Source organism: Nicotiana tabacum, chromosome 5 (genome assembly GCF_000715075.1).
Source record: "Nicotiana tabacum cultivar K326 chromosome 5, ASM71507v2, whole genome shotgun sequence".
NCBI lineage: Eukaryota > Viridiplantae > Streptophyta > Magnoliopsida > Solanales > Solanaceae > Nicotiana > Nicotiana tabacum.
The window spans coordinates 165,826,051-165,848,618 of NC_134084.1; the positions used below are offsets into that span (position 1 = coordinate 165,826,051).

The following is a 22,568-nucleotide window of genomic DNA, read 5'->3' on the forward strand; positions in this document are numbered from 1 at the left end:
TTCGATCAGTATGACCTGTTCCAGTTCCTCGACCGTTGATTTGGTTGCGTCCGATTCTTCGGGAATAATGAAGATTTTAGGAGTAAGGAAATCCTCTTATTCTTCCTCGATTACCTGTTCCTCTAGCTCAATCGGGACTGGGATTGGTGATTGCTATTTGACCGCCAGCTTATCTTTGGTCCCTGATTTTTTTGAGGTCGAAGACGTTGGTGCCAGAGTCACTTCCTCGACTACAAACATCTCCTTTGCAGCATGTTGTTCTCCATAGACAGTTTTCACACCATCCTCTGTTGGGAATTTCGTCATCTGGTTAAGGGTCGAAGGTACTGCCCTCATGTTGTGGATCCATGGCCTTCTGAGACGTGCATTATACCTCATATCGCCTCGGATAACATGGAATTTTGTATCTTGAATGGTTCCGGTCACATTTACTGGTAGCACAATCTCCCCCTTCGTTGTTTCTCTTGCCATGTTTAAACCATTCAGGACTCGGGATGCTGGTACAATTTGATCTTGCAAGCCGGGCTGCTCTACGACCCTCGATCTGATTATGTTTGCTGAGCTACCTGGATCCACTAGAACACGTTTAACTTGAATTTTATTTAAAAGAATAGAGATTACCAGGGCATCATTATGCGGCTGAGATACGCCTTCTGCTTCCTCATCAAGAATGATAGGGCATCCTCGGGCACATAGCTCTGAGTCCGCTTTTCTATGGTGATCGACACCTTGGTGCGTTTGAATACAAGTCTTTGTGGGACATCGACACCGCCTACGATCATGTGGATTACATGTTGTGGTTCTTCCTGCTTATTTTTTTCTTGCATCTCTCTCCCTGAAGTGGTTTTTAGCTCGATCACTAAGAAATTCTCGAAGGTGACCCTCGTTGAACAATCGAGCTACCTCCTCTCTTAACTGCCTACAGTCTTCGATTCTGTGGCCATGTGTGCCATGATACTTACACATCAAGTTCGGATTCCTCTGAGAGGGATCGGTTTGAATACCCACCATCTTCAGAATTTTTATTTTTATTTTATAATTAAAACAAAACTTTTAATATAATATTTATGCAATTTTTTAAGTATACTTCTTGAGAAAATATAGACGCACATTGCGCATACTCTAAGGCTAGTATATATATTAGTGGGAACTCACATTTATAGGTATGATCTTTATAGTTTCTGCTATTTTTTGTCTATTTTTAGTTGTTTAATAACCACAAGTTTTAAAAGTCTTTATTTTTAATTAAACTTCACTCAAACTATGTCACATAAATTAAAACAGAAGAAGTATATTTTACGCAAATTCAACAATAAATGTTACAATTATCAAAGCTTCCAAGTTTTTGATAGACAAAGGTACCTCAAAAGAGAAAAGGAAGGAGTTGAGGAGAAAAGGGGAAAAATAATAACAGTAGTGATGTCTCAACAGTTACAAAAGAAAGAAGCCACTACTCATTAATGAAACAATTTTAACAAGAGAAGAAGTTAAAGACTCCAAAATGTAATTCATAAGCACTATACAAAGAAAGAATGTAGTACACATCAAAATTCATCCAAAAAAAGAATATAGTACACATCAAAATTCATCTGAGTGAAACAAGGCTGATATTATGTCTACGCCTAAAGGTAAGGACATAAAAGCATTGGGTTTGGACGTAGGACTATCATGCATTACTTCTGCTGAAAATGCAATTTTGATCCAAAGCAATAAAACTGGAGATTCAGCGAAACACGAGAACCTCAATGTTCATATCTGCTTTCACGGTATCTGCAGTAGTTTTGTGATCAAAGGGCCTAGCAAGCCTGAAATTAGAATGGGCATGCAGAATTATGAACATAAGTTTCACAAATTGAAGAAAATAGATAAATTAACGAAGATATAAAATGGGAATGCTAAGATGGAATAAAAGATTTAGCCTTCAGTCTCCAATGCCTGGCTAATCTGTAAAGCAAGTATAATGCAATCAAAGTTTCTGTCGCCATGTAATAGCGCAAATGACTATACAAAAATAACCAATGAGTTAAGGTCAATATCAAGTTTTACCTGATTCTAAGGCCTCCAGAATGCCAAGGCTCACACTCTTTTGTTACCATTCTTACCAAAGCCTGTATCTTGCATCATTGCTACAAATTCATTGTAATCAATGCGCCCATCCTGAAGAGAAAATAAGCATAGGAAATTAATTAGTTTGAAGTTTGAGCATTCTTCATTCGCAGTACTATAATCACGTTTTTTCTATGTTCCTGCGGTTAATCATTTATATTGTATATTTGCATGGTATTAGAATAAAACTCTGATCAGAATGATAAGATCACGAGTATACATTATCTTGATCGACTTCACGCATAAGTTCTTCCATGGGAATATTGCTCAAACCAAACTTCTCACAAGCCTGTTGGAGCTCTTCCTGTGTAATATATCCGCTACCATCTTGATCAAAATATGAAAAGGCGGCGTACATGTGATCCTCCTTCTGAACTTTGTTTAGATGGAGCATAGCAGCAATAAACTCACCATAGTCAATGGTACCACTATTATCCATATCTGCCTGCATTTTTCCACAGAGAAATGAGATAAAATTGCTAAACAGGATCAGACTTAGTGGTCTATTGTTCGAAAGATATAAATGCCTGCAGAAGCAATGATGTTCAACATTTTGCTAAGAATTTTATTTTATTGAAGATAAAATCTATATATCAGCAAAAAAAGATTGACCAAAGATTGACCTCTGAAATTCAATTCGTTACTTCAAACTTCAGGTAGACAATATCATTGGTTGGTCTCTTCAAATAACTTATAAATTTCTCTAGGAATTACATTCTTGATTGTTGTGATATGTGTGGTTGAAGCAAGCAAAGTTTGGCCTTCAATCTGATGAACTGAAGAATATTTTTACTGAACTGAAGGCTTTTAGCACAGATTATCTTAGATTAGACCTCAAATTTAACTTGCTTAATTCAATTAATCACCTCATCAAATCCAACAACTACACTACAATAGTTGAACAGCAAAAAAATTTATTGCTCACTGGGGGAAGTTTACTGAACAGTTACTTATCTTACGAAACAATTCTCTATTTTGGCCTTTGTACTGCTTCTCTGGTTTTTTGCAGAAGGATAGGAATATTTATGCGGTTGGACCTCTAATCAAAAGTTTGGCAGACTCAATGCTGATGTATTATATCTTTCATAATTTCATTAGGGAATGCAACTAAGAGATCAATATTTCTCATACTACAGTGCCCCTGGATAATACAAGGGCACAACAAATAATAGGTTTAAGGTGTTGTCGTTTGAACAAGATATCATTGACTCAAAGCAAGTAGGAAGGTTATTGAACACAAAAAATAAAAACAAAACCAAAAATGAAAAAGGAACTTTTGCGTACCGCTTGCATTAAACTATTAATTTCTGAATCCTTAAGATTGGCACCCACTTTTTCCAGACCCTTTTTCAGTTCCTCTAGCGTAATATGTCCACTGTTATCTGCGTCTATCATTTTGAACATTTGCTTCAGTCCTGCAATTTCCTCTCCGGACAGATTTTCAGCAATAACCTAAACAAAACAGCTGAACTGGTCAATCACAATAATAAAAGCCTAGTATTGGTTGGTAACAGTAATATGAAAGGATATTTTGTTTTTGGTCAAACAACTGCGCCTCAATCTCAAATAAGTTACGGTCGGCTACATGAATCACCGCTAATCATGTTTCCTGTTTAAATTCATCTCAAGGCAAAATTATACAAATAAAAATGTGAAGTGCTAGAAGTAAAATATTGTGAGACATATATTGGAAACAATCAAACATAAACCATTTTCTTTCAAGAACAAATATAGTTCTTACGTCTGTTTCTACTAAAGATTATCTATCGTCAAAATGAGAAATACTAAATCTAAGTAAGACCAGTGATCAAAGGTACCAGGAATTGGAACTTACTCTGATTGCTATCTTCTTTAATTTATTCATTGCAGAAAATTGATTGAGCCGAGTAAGAACAGCAGAATCAAGAGGCTTATCTGGAGCAACCCCACCTACACGGACCCACGGGTGACCTGAAATAGATAGTAAACAGTCTTTCATTCAATTCAAAGAGCATCCAAATGAACTTAACCAAATATACAGACAGATAAATGGACTTCTTCAGGCCACTGATAAGTTAAGAAACTGTTGAGTTTCTATCAATTTATGAATGCTTTTTCAACTACTATGTCATAGTCTCTATTAATCGATCCATCAAGGAAGGTCAAGTAAAAGGTCAGAATCTCTATTATCCTATCCATCACAGAAGCTCAAAGTAGAAGGCCTATCTTCCTCATATTTCACAATTTCGTTAACCAATATGGTTGCTAGGCACATAGACCTTCTAATCATGTGTCCAACCTGACAACACGTTGGCAAAACTCTACACCGAAAACGAAGTTGCTCAAACATTAGCATTAGATGAATTGCAGCTTCTGTCCATCATCTCCTTCCTTTAAATGATCTTATGCTTTGAAGTGTAGAAGTAAATATTGATGTTCAAAATTAACATTGTTTTCTATCTCATGAAAGTCACTTCATGTATAGCCAGAAAGAATGTCCAAACCGTTGAATTTTCTACATCTGGTTTCACAGTACAGCGGATGCTGCAATGAGAAAAAGCTAATAAGCGTGAGCGCGCGACTGCTACCAAGATCCAGTGTTTAATATATTTTTCTTTTGGCATTTCCAGTTTCTCTCACTTAAACTTTGCCCATATTTCTTCAAAACACATTGGAAAAAAGAAAAACAAAAGAGGATAACAGGAACAACCAATATTTCTGCAACAAATAGAATAACCATTTTAACCATGTTCTAACTTCTACCCTAAGAATGACCTAAGAAGTATGTCAAAATCTGTTTCAGCAGACAAGTATACAGACTGCACGACCATGTAAGAGAATAAAGGATGAGAAATTTCACCACCAAATACAAAAATACAAAAGGATGCAAGAGATTAAAGGATTGAATTAGTTAATACTGCATCTTACAGAGAACTTCATGAGCTGTAACCCGCTTTTTGGGATCTCTCGCAAGCATTCTTCTGACCAGATCTTTTGCACTTTCTGATATAGCTGGCCAAGGTTCTGATACTAAGTCAAGTTCCCCTTTCACAATCTGTTCAAATATTCCTTGCTCCGTTTCTGATAGAGAAACATCAACAAGCATTAGGCAACATGATCAATATATCACGTTAGCTTAAAATTATAGAAACAAATTGTGAAGAAAGAAAATCACAAAATCTCACCATCCCAAAATGGAGGCACACCACTAAGAAGTATATAAATAATCACTCCAGCACTCCAAATATCACATTCTGGACCATAACACTTCCGCAAGACTTCTGGGGCCACATAGTAAGGGCTTCCAACGACATCGGTGAAGGTTTCACCTGGATGCAAAAAGATTTTTATTCTTGGTCAGTTGTCAGAAAGCAAGTTACAACAGCTAGAAGAAACAGATGACAGCAACAATAAGATCCTGCAATTACATTTAATCATAAATGAATGATAACTATACTACTGCAAGGAAAATTGGATATTTTTCTGCAACTATTGACCTTACTAAACAAAGTAGATACATACAGGGATTTAATGCCTACTATATCAGCATTAGATAACTAGGATCCCACAGGGAGTGGGAAGTAAGATTTCTTGGGTTGATTTTTTCGATATTCAGAGTTTTCTACTAGTTTGGAAGGAAATGGGCTCTGCTGGTTTTACAGTAAACAGAAGCTGCACGTCCAAAAATTCTTCAAGCAGCAAATTTCTCACATCCATAGCTTCACAAAATTGATAGATACGGGGCACAACACCAAGTTTTGTGCTCCTATGAGTGAAGAAAAATATTCCCAATCTGAAATTTATGCAGGTGCTGTAATTATAACAAAACTGCTCCAACTATCTAGACCAACTTAAGAATATGATATACTTCTCTGTAGAAATCAATTTTCCATTGCATATAGCTTGTGATTCCAAACCTTATGCCCCAGAAATGAGGAGTTCACTTTCTAGAATAGGCAGCAGAAATTTAGGGAATATATGAAGATGATTTCTCGGTTATTTTAACATCATAGTAACAGGAAATTACAGGCTTTAGTGTCATTAAATAGCAACAGATTTGTCAATGTATAGGATCCCAGATACCTGGAGTAATTCAAGAGATCCTGTCTGCAAGTCCATGACGAGTAACTATGCTATTACAGGTAAAAACTGAATTTATGATGTTAGAAGCATGAGCGAGGAAATGGGGATTTTTGGGGTGTTGATCAAATGTAGTTGCATCTACTTCTTCCTCTCCCCTGATTTGGCATTGAGATTTGAGACCTTGTAATATCAGTGTAAGACTACTAAAAGCTCACAGGAGTAATTTTCAAATTGCAACCTCATTAAAAGGATTTAAAAATTATGTTATATTTTGCATAATAGAGGTATAAGAGTAAAAAAGGCGTCTTTGCTATCTTGAGAAACCAATTCCAAAACGTATGTATTGTCATCCAAAGGATGCCTAAGCAAGGCTTTCTGATAAAGTCTTAACATACATTGCCGAAAGGTCAATAGAAACTTGTGGAAAGAAAAATAACAAAGGAAGGTCCTCAACAAACTATCACATTCATAAACGGTGGAAAAAGATGATTGAAAAACATCCTTAACTAAAGCTTTAAGTGTGTGTTTAGTCCATATAACACAACTAACAAATGATATGCAAGTTAATCTATTATTGCACGGATGAATTTGAGTTCAACAATTTCCAGCAAGTTCCTGATAGATGACTGATCAAGGAACAAGATTAGCACAAGTACTTAGGAAACTTTGTTTAAGCAGAATATATACCTGGTCTAAAGAACATAGATAACCCAAAGTCAATGGTCTTTAACGGCGACTCCTCTTGCTCGTTGACAAAAAGGAAGTTCTCAGGTTTGAGGTCCCTGTGCATAACTCCCAATGAATGGCATGCTTCTACAACACCTACTATTACTCTTGCAAGTTCAGCAGCCTTCTTTTCTGAATAATGCCCCCTTTTAATAATCCTATCGAACAGCTCCCCACCAGCGCAAAGCTCCATTACGACATGAACAGCAACAGCATCCTCATAAGCCCCAACAATCTGTACAACGCTAGGGTGCCCTGCCAAGTGGTGCATTATCTGAATCTCTCTCCTTACATCCTCTATATCCTCTTCAGTTGTCAACTTCCTTTTAGCAATTGACTTACATGCAAATTCCTTTGCTTGAGCTTTGTCCACGCACAAAAACGTTGTTCCAAATTGCCCTTGTCCTAGTTTCCTTCCTAGAGTATAAATTTCTTTCAAATTGCCTGTTTTTCGTCCCAAAACAGATTCAACTTGAAGCCCTGCACTCAATACTCGCTTAAGATTACTAGACTTGTTTCTTTTCACATCCTCCACTGGCTTATTGGTAACGGTATCATTTCCATTTGCACTGCTGTTTTTATTAGTGTCTTCCACTTTGACACCCTTTTGGGAATTTCTTGATTTGTCATCCTGAGGCTGATCTCCAGGTATCTGAAGATGGGGAGGAGGGGTGTTCTGGACATTAGAGCTAACAGAATCAGAACCTTTTGCTTCTGTCTTTGATGAATCTGCTGAATCTTTGTTCAAAGTGGGTCCCGAGCATGTATTCCCCATCAAGAATTAATAAACATAAGATATAGTGCTCAGAATTAAAATCTCAACCTTTGTCGAATCCCCATATTATCCAAAACTTGCTCTTATTGATACCATGATCAACAAAAAATAAATGCACTCAAAGAAAAATATTATAATTTCTCAATCTTCAATTTTCCTTGAAATTCAAGAATTAAACAAAAAGTCGGTTGAACATGCGAGAAGAAAGCAAATATTTTTAGCAGATAGATTGACCTTATCTTGGAGCTGTCACAAGAAGCTCCAAGAAAAATCAAACCAGAAAATGATTGTAGAAATCTGTAGAGAAATGAGGGAAATATTTTTCTTTTTCTTTTTGGGGGATTGGGTAGGGGGGGGTGAGGAAATGGCTGGGAAGAGAAGATGGATGATCAATTGGGTGGTTTTGATGGAATTAGTTAATTTCGTTAATGATTTGCAGTATACCTTTTGTGCATGCATGCGTTATGTGTAATAGGGCATTACGGTTCACAATATTCTACCACTCGGAGGGTATTCTCTGTAATTTATAACGAATTTGATGTGAACAATAAAGTTAAATTGTATTACTAAGTGACGAAATGTAGATCGCATAACATTGACACAAGGATATCTTTTATTTTTAGTTAGAAGAGAGTTGAAAAAATATGGAGGGGTGCTCCGTTACGTACATTATTACTTTTCGCTTTTTGCTATTGCTTGTAATTAACCATCAATGATCTATTATTGCTACCTCTTTTTTGTTGTTAATAGGAGTAATATTTAAGGGTTTTTTCTTGCCAATGAAATAGGGGACTTGGAAGCAATGGCCAAGTCCGGAATTCTGGTAAGGAAATAAAAAAAAATACAAAAATATCATACTTGGTTTTTGTTTCCTTGTACTAAAATTCGGCCTCACCTCACCAAGAAAGATATGATGCCAATACAAGCTCCTAACCTATCGTGACTTGAAAGGCTTACAAACTAAAAAGAATTACACAACCTCGTATTCACCACACCACTCCACTCCACTCTAAGATGGGAAGAAATAAACCAATGAAAAGAATTACATCACAAATGAAAACTAGCTTGAATTTGGTATTGACGATCAGCAATCTGCATACCGGATCCCTATTTCGAGATGTCAGGAAATAGTTATTGGAATCCCAAGCTATTTGACAGAGACAACTTCGCAACTCCAACACAAATTCATATATATGATCTAGGCAACAATAGAAGGATCCTGCAAAGACGGAACTTCAGTTTCAGTATACCAGTAATAGTACATTCAATTTAGATCCTGAAATACAAACAAGTAAGAATGCAGAAAAAGAACGAAATGGCAAAGGGAGGGGGAGCATTTAGCCATCCAACATAGTGCTACCTACACTTCAGGATTGCACTTTGTGACTATACTATTCAAAAATGTTTTAACACTTAATCTTTGTGATTCCACCAAGCAGAAGTATTTAGGGTTGAATAGAAGTGTGCCCTCCACTAACTCTTTTGAGTCTAATTGTCTCTCGTTTTCCTTCCTGGTTACATCAAAGAGGTGTGTCTAGTAGTCAAGCGATGGATTTCCAGCACTTTTTTTTCCTTTTTTGGCCATGATATTAGCCAGATAGCATATTAAAAATACAAACTCTAAAAAATTTATAGGGTCAGTTGAAGACAACATATATAGCACCATACAGACCCTAGAAACATTGTACGTCCAGGTGCAAACTTCGCAAAAACAAATACTGAAATGGGACCAAAACTGAATAAAGAAATGAGTCAAAACTCAGAAGTTAAGAGATGGAACGAGAGTGGAAAGGGCGGGATGGCTATATTGGCTGAAGAACTTTGACAGAAACTGTGATTGATGTCACTAAATTATCAAGAAGAAGAAACTGACGTCACTAATTTTTTAATAAGCAGAGCGGAGGGTTTTAGAAAACAAAAGTGGATGCAATATTAAGCCTAACTTCCGGTTAGGGACAATAGTCCACAAAACACCTGAGTTCTATTTCTTTTCTGGAACTATAGAGGATTAGATGCAGATCTTTCCACATCAGATAAATATACAAAATTGAAGTGGGTGCCATGTCAAATTTATCTTCTAGTTATGGACACAGATGCAGAGCAACAGTCTGCAAATGAGTTCATTTTTCCTTTTAGGGTTCCTGAAATTGCTAGAGTACAAGATAAGAACCTTGTAAGTGCAAGAATGATCAGATAACGCAATTTTAGTTCACGCAAAGTTTACTCATAGAACAAGTGGGAAGATGGCAATGACCTCAGTGATGATGGAGCTTTGAGGTAACCTCAAGGCATCTAACTTCTGATTCCTCTTTGCCAAACAGTAATGAGTCTCCAGAAGAAAATATTGTGTATCTTAGACGTGATATTATGGCAATAACTACAACAGCAACAAAAAACCCAGTGGAATCCCAAAAGTGGGGTCTGGGGAGTACGCAGACCTTACAAAGGCTGTTATAGACCCTCAGCTCAGGCCAGCATAGACGCAGTAATAAAGCAAAAGAAATATAGTAATGAAAAAGTCATGGAAAAAGCAGTAACAACAGCGAGATAGTAACCAAACCGAAGCAGAAGCAACATCAGATAGTGATAGACATCCAAGAATAAGACAAAATAAGAATAAACTAAAAGAGCAAAAAGCATATGTCCTCGTTATAACATGACTCTCGATGAAGGTACTCAATATTATCCCACCGATCAGAATATTTCATTTCATATGTTCTTCTATCGTTGTTTGTGATCTAAACGATCAGGATAATGAAAACGAATTGATAGACAAAAGGTAGACTTAAAAATTTACAGGAGAGGAGAGAAACGAGGAAAACCATACCTTTGCTGTCAAATTTGACAATGCAAAACTCCATTTTTCTCTTGTTTTTGTAGTAGCAACTTGCCCAACTTTAGCTACTTTAGTAAAAGCACCATTCAACCAGGCAGCTCCGGCATTAACATACCTGATCAGCTCCAAAATAATGGAAATGTGGAGCTTTAGTAATATTATAATAATAACACTTTATGCTTGCCACTAGAGTACAAATGGTTAAACCGAAGTGCAATTATTAGAGAAAAAGGTCCACTTAAAGATAGAGGGACTCTCACATCTTTATGGAAATTGAATGAGAGCAGAAAACAACAAAATCATAATATAAACAAGCACTACCCCCTAACTCCAAAACAATTAATGAGAAAATCAAGATCAAGTGATCTGTGCAAGTATTCCAATTTAACTCCCTCGATCGTACCATTGAACCAGATCGAGTTTCCATCAGAAATTATCCATTTCCTTGCGATCTTTTCTTGTCTCAGGGATGTCTATTTTTGTTTTAGATTTTGCAATTTCATTCAAGCTATTGGTTCTTCAAGCTAGTTCTCCCCCTCACTCGATCTTCTATTTGGGAGATGCATTATATTTAGTCTATCCCTTTTTTTTTAGGAAATGCACAACGATAGGCAAAGTGAGTGGCCATACACATTTTTATAAGATGTTATCACAGAAGATCAAATCAAGATGATCTTTGCCTCCTCAACCAACTGAAGTTTTTGAAATCTGATCCTTCTTCAGCAAGTAGGAGTAAGTATTTACAAAATCATTTCCAAATTGCTGACAGGGAGGATTAAGAAAGGGATACACAAGTTGGTGGATAATCAACAAATGGCTTTTATCAGGGGCAGACAAATTATGGATGCCATTTAAATTGCCAATGAATGTGTTGATTCAAGAATTTTGAGCAAGGAACCTGGTATACTATGCAAATTAGATATTGAGAAGGCTTACGATCACCTGAACTGGAGCTTTCTGCTGGAAACTTTGAGGAAGATGGGCTTTGGTGGTAGATGGGTGGCTTGGGTTAAGTACTGCATTAGCACTGTGAGATTTTCAGTTTTGATTAATGGGTCCCCTTTTGGGTTTTTTCCATCTCAGAGGGGTCTCAGACAGGGTGATCCATTGTCTCCCTTTCTATTTATCATAGCTATGGAAGCCTTGAATGACATGCTGAAGACTGCTCAATCAAATAATTGGATAAGGGGCTTCAAGGTGAATTCTAGGGTAGAAGCAATATGGAGATCTCCCACTTACAATATGCAGATGATACCTTGGTACTCTGTAAAGCGGATAGAGAACTGCAAATGCTGAGGGTTATATTTATTCTATTTGAAGCTACTTCTGGATTACACATTAACTGGCATAAAAGTTTCATTTATCCAGTCAATGAGATTAGTGACTTACAAAATTTGGCTGTCATTCTTGGAGGCAATATTGGGACTCTGTGCCCACGGTATATTTGGGGATGCCACTGGGGTCCAAAAGCAAGACAAAAGGGATATGGAATGGGGTCTTCGAGAAATGTGAGAAGAAGCTAGCCAACTGGAAGAATCAGTATTTGTCTATGGGAGGAAGACTAATTCTGATAAATTCAGTTCTTGATGCTTTACCCACATATATGATGTCCTTATTCCCTATGCCAGTAAGCATAGTGAACAGAATAGATGCCTTGAGAAGAAATTTTTTATGGGAAGGCAACAGTGATAAAAAGAAAATCCATTTGATCGGATGGAATTCCCTTACAGTTAACAAGAAGGAAGGGGGGTTAAGAATCAAGAACCTAAGAGTACAGAACCAAAGTTTGATGATGAAATGGTTATGGAGATTTGCCTCAGAAGAACAATCCTTATGGAAGGAGGTAGTTAGAGAAAAATATGGTATGGCAGGAAAATGGACAACAAAGCTTGGGAGAAATCCCTATGGGGTCAGCCTATGGAAGTCTATCAGGAACTTTTGGCCTAAACTAATAAACAAGTCAAATTTCAGAGTGGGAAACGGTATGAAAATATCTTTCTGGGAAGACAATTGGTTAGGTCAAGGATCATTGAAACACCTTTTCTCAGACATCTACACACTGAACCAGCAGAAAGAAGCTACAGTAGGTGAGGTTTGGTCAGATCAAGGTTGGAACCTGACTTTTAGAAGACTAATAAATGATTGGGAGATTGACAGATTCATAGAGTTTTACAAAACACTGGAGCAATTCAAAGGAACATCTACCTCTGAAGACTGTATGACATGGCAACGGAATGGGAGACAAAAGTTCTCAGTTAAAGCAGCCTACAAGGAATTCAACAACTCAAATAATCATATAGGATGCTGGCCATGGAAGTTGATTTGGAAAGTTAAAATTCCCTATAAAGTTGCTTGTTTTTCATGGCTACTGGCGAAAGAGGCAGTTCTAACTCAGGATAATTTGATCAAAAGAGGTTACCAGCTATGTTCTAGATGTTACTTATGTGGGGAGGAGGCAGAGACAATCAATCATCTCTTTTTGCACTGCAGAATCACTATACAACTATGGAGAATATTCATCAGCTTAAGAGGAATCTTGTGGGCTATGCCAAGAAGAATATCTGAAGTTCTAGCCTGCTGGAACAGAGAAGGGAACCAATCCAGTCATAAAGAGAGATGGAGAATTGTCCCAGCTTGCATTTGGTGGACAAAATGGGAAGAAAGAAATCAAAGATGCTTTGAAGATAAGTCGAGCAGTATTCAGAAGATTAAAATGAAGTGTTTAGTTCTTTTCTATTTTTGGTGTAAAGGAGAGTACTTAGAAGATCATGAATCAATTTTTGATGTTTTAGAATCCTTGTGAGATGACAAAGGATTAGAGAATTTTCTCCTGTATCCCACCTTGTAATTATGGGGGACTACACAACTTTTGTGTAGTCTACTTTATATATAGAAATATGTCACCTTATCAAAAAAAAAAAAAACATGCCTAATTTTCAACTTCATCGGTGTTTGATCAGTAAGCTATGCAAAACCTAAAGTTTGAAGAATTCATTTTAATAGGGAAAGCTACTAATTATGGTAGCAGGACTCGCAATTTAACAAGAGTTTGAAATTTTTTTAGGAGATGTTACGAGGCCCCCTACTAGATAATGCATAAAATGTAGCAGTAATATTCAAAGCAATGGTTCAATGCCCAATGCTCTCTCAGATGTCAAATCAAGAAATCTGCTGACAAAGCAATCCAAACTCTGGTGTTCAATGAGATAAGATGTAAACCTGACTACAGAAGGGAATGATAAATGGCAAAGCATGGAATGTATAAGAAAAATATTTTCTTTTTTCTTTTTTTTTCTTTGCTTTTATCAGAATGTTGTGAGGAAAGGAAAATATATGCTGTTCCCTTCTCTCAATTTAAATAAGTGGCCCCAAGGGGGAAAACTGGTAGCCCTCTTGCGTTATTTCCTCCTCTTTTAACAAATAAACAAGAGTAGATAATTGTAAATTTTCCCTTACTTCCTATTCCTTTCTCTAGTTCAAAATGTAGGGTAATTCAGCTTATATAGCCACTAACAGCATGCACGATTCTCTCAGGAGAATATCTCAGTAATTAGAAGCAAATGAAGAAACAAAAGACAGCAAGTAATAATGTAGAAACACTAAGAACTAACTGTGGCAACAACTACAGAAAAAATTGGCATTGTTAAAATAACTGATTTGAATCACATAAACACTTTAAAGAATCCAGACCTGCTTGATTTGACCGCTGATCCTGTGTCATTCAATTTCCGTTCGGCTGCCATAACTGCAGCCATCGTTTTATCTGACACTTGAAGCCTTTGATCAACAGATTTAACTTTCTCATTTACAACTGAAATTCCAACCGTAAGCTTTTCTGTTAGACCAACTCTTCGGTCAAAGGAAACGACTCTGGCAGATGCAGTGGCTCTTAATTGGTGTCTCTCATCAAATGCCTTGGCTTTATTCACCGCATCTTGTCTGATAGCTGAACCTTTTGCCAACATATTTGAGACAACATCTTGTGCTTTGCTGATATATACTTTCCCATTCACCCTTGCATTGCTAGGAGAAGTAGGTTTGGCCTGCTAACAGAGACAAGTGATCAAGAGATGATACAAGTAACACAGAATACTATAAAGCCGAAAAGAGCCAACAATAAATACACAGGCGAAAACAAATATATGCCTGCAACGTGCATCGAAGGACAAATCATAATACATGAATCCTACACCACAAAATACTTGCATATGGTTCTTCCATATCTAAAATCTCTCTTAGAGACAGCAACTTTTATGATCTTGTGGGCAAAATATGCCCAACATTTTAATAACTCAAAAGAAGAATTATCCAGCTTTATTTACTTTGTTACCTCAGCAAGTGGAGAGGAACTTTCTCCGGCCACATTCACTGCATTATCAACTATCCTGACTTCCTGTAAGCAACGAGTAGACTACATAAATTTCCAATATAGGTATTTCTAGATTATTATATGTCCGTAACTGATTTATGCAATTATATGTTAAGAGATAACACTTTCACACTTGTCTATGTAGTTATTACCCGAGACTCGGATGGTGGAACATAGTTTTCTGCCCGAGTAATATTTACAATCTGATCCACTATGGTTGCTCCCTGCAAAATGAGTAGAATTGTAAGGGTACTCAACCCTGCAAACGAGCAATTCTAACAAATCAGTAGCAGGGAATACACATAAAACCAATTTCCATGTGCTGTATTAGCTTCCGAAGAATAATGGCATATCAAGTTTTTGATGTACTATAGCATTTGTTCTCTATATTGAAATCAAGCAACTTCAGAACACTGTCGAGTAGGCATCATTAATCACTGGACAAAAGTAACAAGCAGATTAGGGGAGGTTGTCATATACTCATCATATTTCATAAAGATTGTTTCTTCTTGATAAGTAAGGTAAATTTTATAAATGGAAAGGACAGCACTAAGAAAGTGCGTCTAAATTTACATATTGTGCAACTCCCCAATCATATCTAACAAAGAGTCAGCATCATTTACATAGGCTAAGTTGATATATTTCATAAAGATTTTATATACAAGAATTAATTATATTGTCAAGTTATTTAAAACTTAAATACAAATATAGGTAACAGTTGGATAATTTGTAAACTGTTGAATTTCCAAAAGAAATGCTGAAAAACACACTGATGTATAGTTGAGCCTACATTCCATGTTTAGTGGCAAAACCTACCTGTACTTTCTCCATCAGACAAAAGATTAGCAAAAGAAAACAGAATCTCAGATTTACTATCTACACCTCCTTAAATTTCCATGGATTAATGATGCTACACAAGGTCATACTTCGTATTAAGATCTATCTGTCATAATCTGCACGCATTATTCAACTTTAATCAACTGTCCCTGTAATGCTGCTAAATCATTTAATGCACCAACATAGAAGGGATTTAACAGTTTAAAAGAAAATTACACTCTCGGTTTAGTTTAACAAGTTATAGTAAGTTTGTTACCATTTTATTCAAGCTGCCAATAAATGCTTATTGAAGGGGCGCCTTGGCACCATGGTAAAAACTGTCAGCCGTGTGACGAGGAGGTCACTATTTCAAGCCGTGGAAACAGCCTCTTGCAGAAACGGCAAGGCAAGAGCCAATATGGTCCGGCCCTTCTCCGGACCCCCACACAGAGGGAGCTTAGTGCACCAGGTTGCCCTCTTTTTACCAATAAAATGCTTATTATAAAGAGTTACATGTACATGGTAGGGTAATTGTACACAGCAGTGGTTAGAAAAAACTCATGTACGAATAGCTTGAAAGATAAAAACATACACGGTTAAGCAAGTATAGACTATAAGTTAAGAAGATGAAAATTACCGACAACAACAAGGCAATTTCAAGCGCTTTCGGATCTTTAAATGTAACAAACGCAGTCTTCGATTGTCCTTGTTCTCTGCACTCCACACCAAAATTAGTCAAAAAAGGAACACTTGAACTCAAATATACTGTTTAAAGTGTTTAAACCTCACGAAACATTGCAGAAAAGATGAAGCTACTCACCGCCGAATCTCAATGCGCTCAATCTCGCCGGAAAACGAGAAGAACTCGCGAACTTCTCTTTCGGTCGCCAGATCTGATACATTACCTACCCGTACTGTTCTTACCTCCTAAAAGTACATAAATTTACCAGGAAAAAGTTAAAAATAATTCAGTTTACAGTGAGAAAAGAAGAAAATTCAAATCCCGCCATGAAAATGGAAAACTCACCTGCATTGTCTTTAAAATCTTTCTCTGTCTCTCAGCTTTTCGTTGTGTTTGCTTAATGTGCAAGTGGGAAGAGAAGATATAATAAATGTGATGAGCTGAACAGGAATGTGACAGCGGAGAATGTAACTGTTATAGTTGGAGTTCAAAGACGATTAATTAAACTGCCCTGATTTTTGCCTAAAATATCGGTTTTGACATTCACTTTGCTAATTATTGAAGATTCCGTCTAATGTTGTTTTGATGAAATGCGCTTTGCAGTCAAAGTTGACTGTATTAGAATACGTATTCCGTTTACGTAGGATTTAGGAGCAAATTACAATTGAGTTCCCATCTTTTGCTTTCAATCCACATTTACCTGTTTGGTTCACGAGTTGTACACTTTCTCCCTCTCTTAATCCACTCAAGGTATTTGCTTTTTGAGAGGATAAAAGACAAGATTATAGATGGTAACAACTATATAATTAATTAGTTAGTAAAATTTATCGAAAAGAGCTTTTAAAGCTGTGATAACTTTTTATTTGAATCTCAATTAGGACTGTTAACCATTAGACACCTTTGGTACATCCAATATGTGCCTATTAAGCATCATGTATCCAAGATGTGACACAAAAAGTTATTTTCACCGGGAGTTGAACGTGTAAATATTTAAATATAATAATTTTCTCCTTTTTTTTTTAATTCTTCTTCTATATTTCATCTGTGTCGTCACCACCTCTCCATCATTTGTTGGACAAACTACCCTGAAATCAATATATAGCCTTGTATATGATTAAAATTAGGTATATCTGATTTCATGGGCTCGAGGGATCGTCTTATGTTCGAGTTCAGGATGGGTCGAGTTCGAGCTTGATAGACCAAGCTCGAGCCCGATGAAAGAGTACAAGGCCCGAGAATCGAAGTACGAAATGAGTATCGAAGTCGAGTATGCCCAACCCCGAGATGGTGCTTGTTACGCTCCGCAGTATTACGTCGATGTTATGCTCTGCAGTAATATAGATTGCGGTGATGTTACGCTTTGTGGTATTAAGTTACGACGATGTTGCACCCTGAGGTATTGTACGTTGAATTTGTTATAAAGTAATTGACATCAGTCCAAGTAAAAGATTATTTGGAAATCATAAGGATTATGCTATTTCACAAGTGATTAGTAAATTCATGAAGGTGAAAAGGGGGAGCAAGTCAAAGAAAATAAATTTTGTTCAAGTTTGGCATTTTGGGGTAAAATACGGCCCGAGAAATACCCAATATTTATGGACTAGTACCATGCAAGGTACCATATGACCACGGTAGTATAACATATAAAGTATATATGAAGTATTTTAGTAATAAATAGAATTTTAAGTAATTTGGGGTAATTTTTAAATTATGCGGGTAATTGGTTAATTATCGGATAACGAGACATTACCCGATTAACTAATAAGTAGATAAAATTAACAAGATCATACCAAGGGACGTGGCAGCCCATTCTTAGTTTTAAGGTGAGTCATAAATCACCTTTACATGTGTCAAGACTAAATTACAAAGTCTTATCTATAAAGATTCTTATATTGGAAAAAAAAAATAAAACAACAATTTTTACAATCTGATTTTGAACCAAAAAAATGTGAGAACCAGAGAACATTCCTTTTTGTCCAAAAGAACTGTTAACCAAAGAGTTCAAAGTGAAATTTCAAAGATTCAACAATTAGAATAACCTCATTTCTGTTTTGCTCAAAAATGTTGGAAGCAAAGCAGAACAAGTTCGTCCAAGTGTGAATTTCGTCCACATTTTGCAGAAGTAGATCCGTTCGAATAATTCCTAGAATAGGTATGTTAAGGCTAAGCTCTTCCTTCATTTTGGCATGATCTCGTCATTATACAAGTTTGATAACAAGGCATAAAGAAAAATTCATATCCCGGAATTTGTGTATATTTTACTAGTCTCGCAAGTTACGTATATTTCTCTAGTTTTGTAAATTACCATATTCTCCTTATGAGGAATTCATATTCAGTTGGGTGTTTCCTTCTTCCGGTAAAAAGAGCAGAGAGTTTACATATATACAATATTAAAAGTATTTTCATTACCATCGAGCTATAATCGATGGGCAGGCCTCTATTGGGCAACCTCTGATCAGATGGTAAGTTATATACCGAGCCTACTATGGTCGAGCGCTTATGAGCGAGCCCAGTTGTTCGAGATACAGAGCCTACTATGGTCGAGCGCTTATGTGCGAGCCTACTACGGCAGAGCAGTTATATATATACCGAGCCTTATAGGGCCGGACAACTATTTTATTTACTATATTGAGAGAGTTGAGTCAGTATCAGCAGGTAAGTATATCTTTAGATTATCTTTGACTTCCAGCTACTTGCAGTTATTATATTATCAATTCAGTTTCAACTTTTAGTATATTGCCTTACATACTTAGTACATTATTTCGTACTGAGGTTCCTTTTCTGGAGGCGCTGCATTTCATGCGTGCAGGTCAGACAGACAGACGGGTAGGCCTCTTCAATAAGTGTTGCCCGAGTTCAGCTTGATCGGTAAGCTTCATGCCTTTCGGAGTTTTCGGATCTAGATCCTTATGTACATCTTGTATATATATATATAAGTAGGTCAGGGAGTTGTTCCGATCACAGTATATCCATTAGTAGAGGCTTGTGGACATAACCTGTCAGTTAGTACAATATTTGGTTGATTTGTCAGTTGTAATAGTTATGACGACCTTGTCGGCCCAGTTATATATTGACATTTAGTCAGCATTCGCAGTTATTGCAATGTGGCCCACAGCCAAAGTATGACATCATATGTTCAGAGTCCCTTAGTTGCAAGTTGGTACGCAAGGATAGGTGGGGCACTGGGTGCCAGTCTCTCCCCCAGGTTCGGGGCATGACAAAAGTGGTATCAGAGCAGTTCTGTCCTAGGGAGTCTACAAGCCGTGTCTAGTAGAGTCTTGTTTATGGGTGTGTCGCGCACCACACTTATAAGTAGGAGGCTATAGGGCATTTAGGATTGTCACTCTTTCTTCTTACTCAAGATCGTATGGTATAACTCACTTATAAGAATTCAAATTCCAAAATTCTATTTTATTTGTAATAAGACGATGCCGACATCCGAAAAGAAGGGTGGAAAGAGAGATAGTTGTGGAAGAGCTGAGTCAGAGGAACTGGATTTTTGTATGATGCCTACGATAGGTAAATATGAGGTCTCTAGCAGATTATGGGTATACTGAAAGGTGTAAGCTTCCTAATAAGAAGCCTTAAGGCAAGAATGCTTATCCATCTTTATGATGAAGGACAATGAGAGATTAAGAAGATAAGTACAAGTTTCAGTAAGTAAAAGGAGCAAGGTGAAAAAAGCGTATGAGGTACCCAGTTAATGAAGGTTAACAACATTTATAATTGAGGCAGAGGAACATAAGCTTTTTGAGTTATATTCAATAGTAACAAAGGTACATACAATTGGTCGCACCCATTCCGGATATGCCATATAGGGGTTAATAGAAGTAGTATAAGAAGATATGATGGATGAATTGTTTGTGACAGTTGACATTTCCGAAGGATATTGCAAATGTGCTAATAGATCTCCTTGTGAGACACCCAGATGGTACACTTTAAAATAGTGCAGTCAGATATGAGTACTATAAAGACATGCACTATAAGCCTTGAAGGGATATATATTACCTTAGTGTGGCTCGTGTCCCTAGTAAAGCGAGATCGTTAAGCAACTTGAAGAGCCACGGAAGGGAGCAAAGGGAAGCTAAAAGAAAAAGAATGTCTTGTTCGAGTTTTCAGAATAAAGTGATAGGCATAAATGTTAGCGGGAAATAAGAAAAGAGTTAATAAAGCATTATGAGTAAGATGTGGTACATGGATGACAACGGTAGATCAAAAGATGACAATATTACAAAATATATAGTCAAGTGAAGGAACAGACAAGGGGTGATAGGCCTTAGGACAACAAAAGAGTATAGGCCATACAGTCATGTCCTCATTTCGAGAAATAAGTCCGCAACTCTAGCGCGATTACCAAGAGGAAAAGTTAGACCCCAGAGTAATAGAAATCAGTATGGGCTGGTGAATAAGATAAACTAAATATGAATTAGGGACTGAGTGATTTGGTAATAGTCAGCATCATGAGAATATCAGATCGCATTCCAGTAATAATAGGACGGACAACAGAAGAAGTTTCATGAGAAATTCAGAGAATGGTAATTCAGTAAAATGCTTCCCTAAAGCAAGCAATGTTAGCAAAGTTAAGCTTAAGGGGTTGTATGTACTAGTTACATTAAGTGTCACCCTCACGAGTAAGGGGATTTGTCATCCTTGGTACAGAAGGATTGCCGCAAGGCGAGTAAGTATCATTGATGTTGAGGAACGACGCCAAAGATGAAGAGGTAAAACATCTATAGGTAGATCCTCGTGGCTTCAGTTCTTAGTGCACCCCTAAAGGGGAGAATATGGAGTGATGTGGCATAAAGTCAGAATTAAGTGGTTCTAGTGACTATGGAATGATAAAGGAAGAATGCGATAAATGAAAGAGGAATGAGATGGCACTTATCCAAATCTTACAGATATGCTACGATTCAAGAATATTGTGCAAGCACGACGTCAAGGAGAGGAAGTAAAGGTTCTTGTCCAAGCTGTTATTAATAAATAAGGAGCCAGTGCGGGACATAAATTAAGACAAAGGAAATAACCTAAGAAAGATTACGAGGAATATTGATATGAGAATGGGACAATGAGTAATTCGTAATTGGTCAAGAATATCCCAGTTATGGCTAAATAGGAGGTTACAGACGAGTCATCAGATCGTGTAAGATAAACATAGTAGAACCCAACATGGAGAATTCAGCCTCAAAGAATATCATTATAATACTTGAGATATATTCAAACAAGAGTCGGGTAGTTAAAGGTATCGTATGAGTGTTACGGGGATAAAAGAAAGTGCCACTGGGAAGGCAGTCAAAATATCAGTTCAGAAGCAACCGTACAAGCACAAGGGCGCTGAGGTAAGCAAGTACGGATAATTATAGGCAAGGAAGGACATCAAAAAGTCCGTAATAAGCTCACAGCTTTACGAGGGTCAAGGGTTCTCCCTAAGTACTACAACGAAAGACTAGCTGAGGAAATAAGGAAGAAGGCTTCAACCTAAGCACAACGACCTAAAGAGAAAATGATCGTGTAACAACAGTATCACAACAACATTGTAAGCACTCCAAAGGAAAGTGGCACCTATCGTGGCTAATGAACGGGAAGTAAAGTTAAAATCGGACACTAAGATAAGCTAAGTATGGACGCAACAAGGGGGCAGAAAGAGCAGGAAAAGTAATAGGTTGAAGGAAATCTAAGATGGAACGAAGGAAATTATTCGATCAATGATCCAGAGTTGGTTGCGTTTAGAACTCACTTAAGGGTTTGGAGTTTTATACATGCAACATATACATCCGTAGAAGATTCTGGTATAAGTTAAAAGAAAGAATTGAGTCTAGGTCATAAACGAAGGACTAAATTATTAAAGGTTTGTATCATGCATATTTCTCAAGCCCATGAAAGGCTAGACAGGATAACTAATAACATGAACCACAGATCAGAAGATAGCTCAAGCCTACATAAAGGTTGATCAGAAGGAAGAGAAAACTAAAGAGTGACATCAACTAAGTAATCAGGAGTCTGATTATTGGACCTAGAAGTTATAGGGATCATGATTGAGAACATAGCAGAATCACTCTTAATAACAGATGTTCAAGAAAAATAACACAACAACCATAATCTATTATGGCTCTACAAGGAAGCCAATTAGAAGAAGTACCAGATAAGAAGTCAGTACGAAGCTCCCACCGAATTGTGTATGTACCAGAGGTACGAGTAT

At 37.0% G+C, this 22,568-nt stretch overlaps 2 protein-coding genes across 2 annotated transcripts; both read right to left on the reverse strand.

Moving 5' to 3' along the window:
• Nucleotides 1-1,482: 1,482 nt before the first annotated feature.
• On the reverse strand, nt 1,483-8,126 carry LOC107758930 (calcium-dependent protein kinase 20-like). Its single transcript, XM_016576779.2, has 8 exons — nt 6,856-8,126; nt 5,271-5,414; nt 5,014-5,166; nt 3,941-4,056; nt 3,391-3,558; nt 2,327-2,551; nt 2,047-2,157; nt 1,483-1,805 (listed from the first exon to the last, which is right to left on the reverse strand). The coding sequence occupies exons 1-7, from the start codon at nt 7,667-7,669 to the stop codon at nt 2,077-2,079; spliced, it is 1,701 nt and encodes a 566-aa protein (XP_016432265.1). The 5' UTR covers nt 7,670-8,126; the 3' UTR covers nt 1,483-1,805; nt 2,047-2,076.
• A 377-nt stretch (nt 8,127-8,503) lies between these two features.
• LOC107758939 (binding partner of ACD11 1-like) lies at nt 8,504-16,854 on the reverse strand. Its single transcript, XM_016576790.2, has 8 exons — nt 16,718-16,854; nt 16,511-16,617; nt 16,328-16,403; nt 15,027-15,098; nt 14,836-14,898; nt 14,196-14,548; nt 10,497-10,620; nt 8,504-8,888 (listed from the first exon to the last, which is right to left on the reverse strand). The coding sequence occupies exons 1-8, from the start codon at nt 16,721-16,723 to the stop codon at nt 8,868-8,870; spliced, it is 822 nt and encodes a 273-aa protein (XP_016432276.1). The 5' UTR covers nt 16,724-16,854; the 3' UTR covers nt 8,504-8,867.
• Between the last annotated feature and the right edge of the window lie 5,714 nt (nt 16,855-22,568).